General features: G+C 45.1%; 1 protein-coding gene across 8 annotated transcripts in view; it reads right to left on the bottom strand.

The window, feature by feature from the left end:
- Positions 1–294: 294 nt before the first annotated feature.
- LOC105459295 (IQ motif and SEC7 domain-containing protein 2) overlaps positions 295–6,248 on the bottom strand; it is a 41,414-nt gene continuing 35,460 nt past the window's right edge. For 7 of the 8 annotated variants that reach the window (XM_011705202.1, XM_011705210.1, XM_011705203.1 and 4 more), the window contains 8 exons: positions 5,026–5,388; positions 4,567–4,848; positions 4,211–4,475; positions 3,684–4,043; positions 3,174–3,550; positions 2,298–2,953; positions 1,869–2,210; positions 295–1,768 (listed from right to left, as the gene is read on the bottom strand). In XM_011705202.1, coding sequence (XP_011703504.1) covers positions 1,494–1,768; positions 1,869–2,210; positions 2,298–2,953; positions 3,174–3,550; positions 3,684–4,043; positions 4,211–4,475; positions 4,567–4,848; positions 5,026–5,388 — 2,920 coding nt within the window. In that variant the 3' untranslated portion in view covers positions 295–1,493. The remainder of the gene's footprint in view (positions 1,769–1,868; positions 2,211–2,297; positions 2,954–3,173; positions 3,551–3,683; positions 4,044–4,210; positions 4,476–4,566; positions 4,849–5,025; positions 5,389–6,248) is intronic. The other variant, XM_011705207.1, reaches the window with a different exon arrangement.

Genomic DNA, 6,248 nt, shown 5'->3' with positions numbered 1-6,248 from the left:
AATATTTCTAAAGGCAGACATTTTACCGTTTCTACAACGTTGCAGCAACATTTTGCAACGTTTTTGCAACATTACAATCTTGCAAGGAAAGATTGCTACAATTTTGCTGCAATCGTTCTGTGCTGTATGGGATAGTTTGTCATACCAATTCCACAGCTCTTGGAAAAAAAAAAACTTCTCGCCTCCTCTACGATTGCGATTTTTCATTAGTTCGTTTCTCGGTTGCGTGAGATTTTTTTTTTAATCATGGCAGTATATAAGGCATGCGCGTTCTTTTTTTTCCTTTTTTCCCCCTTCGTCTCGCGTATGTGTCTTAGCTTACGTGTTTATACTCTCACGACGGTATTATTATCGACGTTTTTAGATCTATCGTCTACTCTCTCGCCGCGGAAGACGAGAAACGAATTAATCGTAGATATATTTAACATGATTTTTTTTTCTTTTCGCTCCTCCTTTTTCTCCTTTTAGTGAAAATGTGAACAACTTCGAGTCAAAATTTCAACATACATAAGCAAAAACTACTTCTCGTGATTGATTATCAATAGGTCGCTATTAATGACAAACACGTTTTATGTCTTACGTTAAGTCTTATTTCATTGCTACATTCAAAAACTTCACGTTTCCGATAATAAAAATCGTTAGACATCAACATGCACCTAACATCGATAGAGATTGCTTATCGTTTCCCTTACGCTAACGCATTTTTTTGTTTACACGTGACAACTCGTTTCGAATGTCGTTATATACGCCTATCGCTTACTATTTACAGTTTCTCGAGTCGATGATGATGATAATACTTGCTGATAGCGATTACTATTTAGAAACTCTCGATAAGGTATCTCTCATATTCTTACAATTTTTGTGACTTACACGATTTTCTCTTCATTAGATTCTATTCGTTAACGCTCGTCTATGTGATGTAAAAACTAAGCAAAAAAAAAAATGTAATAATATTATCTACACACAATTCAATATCGCGTCCTCGTAAATTATAAATACAGTATGAAAAATGCGTCCATTAGTTTTTTGTTTTACATGAATAAATACTATACAGTTTCGGGAGGGGAGAATAGGTTAAAATTTTCTTTTTTAAATGCGCCAAGTGATTTCTCGATTGGATCCTGCCCAATCCTTTACGTCATTAACGTTATCTGTCGTCGTTAGCTCTCTAATCCTTTAGCACGCTTCGTGATGTACGTATAAAATGACACTACTCTATTAGTACGCTAATAGAAACAGTTCGCGGCAGTCTTGCTGCTTGTGTTAACTCGCTTTCTTTTTCTAAGAGAAAAATCGTGTAACGAGAAGCTCCAAATAGGAGAAATGACAATTGCAATTTTATTAATATGAATAAACTAGGGAATAATTATTGCTATATATTTAAAATCCTCGTCGACGCGAGACATTTTTAAATCCTTATTAAAAACACGAAGCGTACTAGAAGAAAACAGGTATACAAAAAGTGTACAGTTTAACGTTACTGGAAGAGTACATTATACTTCCGTGGTACGACTGTAAGGGCCGGACTCTTCAGATTGCGATAGTTTTCGTTCTCGTTTGGCGAAGAGACCTCCTAAAAAAGACGGCTGCTGAACCAGTCCCTTACCACCGACACCAGGGATCGTAGCCCCTGGATGAATAGGATGAACTTGTCCTGGATGCTTAATGCCTTGGCTCATCGAGCTGGCAGAAGTTGATTGAAATGAAATAGACATACCGCTATCTAGAGAACCCACGCTTCCACGACGCTGTGGCTTCTCACCGGCAACTAAACACATATATATTGACACGTTAAAATTTAAATGTTCACATATGTATATTTGCGAAAATATAAAAGTATAAATATATGTACTTCTCTCTGTACTTACACTGCTCGTGTATGTCCAAAAGGGAATTACTGAGGGCGGAACGTTTCAATTGCGTGTCGACATCGACTGTTTCTGCTCTGTCGGAAAAAGTCCCGGGGCAAGGGCATATCTCCACATCGGCAACGCCGGAATCTCTGTTTTCCGCACCGCCCCGCGCGCCCCTACTGCTCTTTTGTCTTTCCAATTCGGTTTCGATACGCAAAGTTTCCATCTCATCCATCTCGCTGATGGACTCCCTAAGATCTTCCACAAATTTACACCTGTCATGCTCGTTTCGAGCGTTAAATGTGACTAGAACTTTTCCGTCGACACGCTGAGAGAGCCTTATGCCGTATGGATAATCTGCAAGACAGATGATAAGCAATCAAGAGTAAAAATCATGTCAATATTTAGATATGTTTCTAAACTTATTTTATTGTTAAAACTTACGGGGAACTTCGAATAGAGTAACCACCATGCCGCAAAGTGTGAAGCTCTGCCTGAAAGTGTAAGTTACGCTGTTCTTTTTCTTGCTCAGGATCTTCGTAACGACGAGCAGGTCGTTAAAGAGGAAAACCTCTCTCTGATGTACGCCGGGTCTCTCCTTCTTGTGGATGTCCGGTATCTCGTAGAGCCTGCAGTAACACACCAATCTTCTATGCGGCAGCGCCATGTTTGGCTTCTTTCCAACAATAGTCGCTTGGACCTTCATCACTTGCGACACGTGATCGGAGCCGGGCTTGAATTCGTTATCTTTCACCCGTTCGTAAATGCCAACTAGGATATCCCGGTCTATGTCGCCGCAATCATCAATTCCTCGTAGATTCTTTATGAAATCCTCGAGTCTCATTCTGCGCTCGGGCTTTAGATTGGGTGTATGCAAATCCGTATTAAGCATGATAATAGCAAAGGCCAAGACAAAAACGGTATCTGCCGACCGCAGCCTCGATATTACGTCGTGATTGCATTGGCAATAACGTTGACTGAAGACCTCCATTAACCGCTCGATCTTTTGCGCCTCGCCAGGCATTCTGAAGTAGGCTTGAAACTTTCGTAAAGCGACATCCACTTGCATTCCGGAGAGATCTAACTCCTGAGAGAAACATCTGCAAATTATAAGTAGTAAGTTATAGTAGATATAATAAATAATAATTAAAGTAAAAAAAATATGTATGTTTTTTAAATATATTACAAAAGTATTATTTTAATAAAATATTTTAAATACATATAACCAATGGGGCTATCTTTTATTAACAGAAATTTATAATATTTATTTTTTATTCTCGAGATTGATTCAAATGTATTTAAGTATATTGAGCCACTCACTCAAGCACTGCCATATTGAAAGTGTTCTGCAAATTCCCGAGGTACTCTCCTATCATCTGTTTGGACAGTCCCTTTCGACTGATTAAAAATCTGGCGACTCCTTGCGGACTGTTCTCCAAAAATCCACGTCTGATGAGGTAACTGATCCCTCTTTCCGGTTTCTTATTGAAAAGATTTAGGCCGACCCTGTATTGTCGTTTCCTCACTGTTTCGGACACCTTGTAGCTCGTTTGAGGCGGGAGACTCTCCGTGTGGTCCATCAGAGGAAGCTGGTAGCCGGAGCTGGCATGTGAGTGACCGAGCTCCTTCACGTTAGCGGCCATCGCCGCCGTGTCTCCGGTATGACTCGCGCATTCCTGATGTTCCGGCGAACTCGACTGATTTCACAATCAGAAACCGTTCCGTTAAACGCATTTCGCTTACGTCCTCAAGAAAACGCCGTTACTTGCGCTAAGCGAGTAAGTAAAGCGCAAATATAATAAGACAAAGAATAAAATCGTTTATACTCACGATCCCCTTGTGCTTCCAGACGGGCGACCCTCTCTGAGCATCGCCCTCGGAGCTCTCGCAATTGGTGGAATCGCTGCCGGAACTCTGCACCGAGCTTAGACTTCCGTTCTCCACGCTTTTACTAAGACCATTGTGTCGTGGTTCCATAGACCTCGAGGAGATGGAAGACGTTCTCTTCGGCACCTCCGGCGGGACCTTCTTACTGGCGGAACATCTCGTTCTGCCAGGACCAAGCTGGTTGGCATTGTTCCAATTTTGCGATATAGTCGTCTGTAGATTGTGCGGCGTCGACGGCGATGTACATGGTGTTCGCAGCAAGTCTCTCGGCGGCGTCTCTTGTCTCAGTCCGCACAAGGCTTCCTGCGTTGGAAATGGAAATCGTGTCTTTGCATCAAATTAAGGCGATAAAAACGAGATATAGCGTTGTAACAAATTATTATATCGCGTTCATTTTACGATGTAATTGATCGTCCGCCGAGTGTTCCTTTGCCATTTAACGGTGCCCGTTTACGTTTATCGACACTCACCTGTGGATTGTAGTAATGGATACTGGAGCCGCTCTCCTGGGAGCTCGACTCCCAGCAGGGACTCGGTGGTAATTGCTGATGTCGGTTGCACGGGCTGGGCGCCAATGAGGGCGTGTGTCTACCGCTCTGATGCAAATTATGGTTTGTGTGCTGATGGCCGCTGATCTGAACCTCGCATCTACCGCTCTGACTCCTCGGTATAGGCGATTGCGAGTTGTCCACGTGCCGCCTCTCCCTGAGAGACATGCTTCGGATCGGCATCGGTCTGTTAGATTCGCAGCCAATTTAGCGCGATAAATATTTTTGTAACGCTCTGACGGAAGTACGTCCGCGCGGAGATCCACGTCTCGACTTACCTGTTAGCGGACTGCGCCTGCTGAATGTATATCTGGCTGTGATAAACCATTCTCTCGTGATCGTTGAGGTTGCCCGAGCGATCGGTCGCCGCTTCCTGAAGCTTCCTGCTCAATCGTTTCTCCGCCTTGGCCATCGCCGTGATCGCCGCGAACTTCTTCAGCAACGTGTACCTCCGAAAGGCGCGTTGAATCGTCAACGCCGCGTTCCGCGCCTTCACGCCGCCGTACTTCCGCTCCAGCATCTCGATCTGCTTGTCAAGTAGATCCTGCGACAGCTCGTATCTGTAACGAAACGAAACCACGCAATTTTTTTAACTGCCCTCTGAATCATTCTCCTGGCTACGATCCACAATACGATTTTTCATCCGCACGTGAATCATTACAGTTCCGCGTATCTGTTGTTCGTTCGCGGTCGCGTAATAAGAAAGAGAACGTGTGTATAAGATTACGATCACTTACGCGGTCTGCAGTCGACACCGCTTGAGCACATCGCCGTTGCGAACCGAGCCCTTCTTAAGGTGGCTCTGCTGATACCCGCCGGACTGTGGTTGCCCGCCGAATCCCTGCACCATGGTGCCGTAGCTCTGCGGCTGCGAGTAGCCCGTCGCGTTGTGCGAGTAGACCTGCACACCCGCGGCAGGATACGGAGGCCCGTGCGCGTAATTCTGATTCTGCATGTAGGACTGGCCGGTGATGTACGACGTCGTCGACAGGGACGTCTGGCTGCCGGACGAGTACGCGCCGTGCATGCTGTTGCCGTGGATCTGGCTAGCGGCCGTGCTGCTGTGCGACGTCAAGGGTCTCTCCACCTTCGTCGGGAAGCTGCAAAAGAAGACGTATACGTAATTAATTTTTTGCTCGGGAAAGACGTTGAGAAGTTACTTCCTAAACTCAGGTTGTTAATGGCTTCTGCATCCTCCAATTGTTAAGTGCTTTTCTAATAAATCGCCTCGTAGAGGCGAGTATTGGATATGACAAAATCGTGGAGGATCATCGACAGGAAAAAAAAAAAAAAAACACCGAACGAATAAAATCTCGAATGAAGAGATTTCTATCTCTAGATTTTCGATTTAGTTTCTCGTCATCCTTTCGATGGTACCACTACAATTTATATAAGACAGCCTGTACAAAGAGAAACACTATGCGGCAAAGATCCCCGTACGGGGATAATTGAAATCAGATAAACGACATCGTATCGCGCCCCTATTCACGCGACTGCAACGCCAGGTGTCTTCAATTATTTAGACAGACGCGTACATGCGACGTATACGCGGATCGTAAGAATAAAGAGGACGCACCCCCTGAAGTGGTAAACGCAAATGATCATGTTGCTTCCGTGAACTCGGACGACTTTCCACGTGTATCGAATTGCGCGATCTATCTTCGTCTATCTATGATGCGGTGTGGTTGCGTGCCACGGACACGTCCTCGATGCAGCAGCGGCTCGCTCTTGCGCGCAATTACACCACGCGATTGCGCCACGGTACTGTTTTCTTCTCTCGCGAAGAACGAGGCCCGCGCGCGTCTCCTCGCGTGTCGACCACCTTGAGCACCGAAGACGAACTGACGCGATGGTGGAGCGTGGAGGAGCAGCTGGGCCCTTCTCGAGGCCCGCTTTTTTCGGATTGGAACAAGAAATCCCTGAAAGGACGAGAGGGGTATATGAGCCCTCTTCCCCCCCC

This window comes from Wasmannia auropunctata, unplaced genomic scaffold (genome assembly GCF_000956235.1).
Source record: "Wasmannia auropunctata unplaced genomic scaffold, wasmannia.A_1.0 LD334199.1, whole genome shotgun sequence".
Classification (NCBI taxonomy): Eukaryota; Metazoa; Arthropoda; class Insecta; order Hymenoptera; family Formicidae; genus Wasmannia; species Wasmannia auropunctata.
This window is presented reverse-complemented; position numbering and strand designations above follow the sequence as displayed.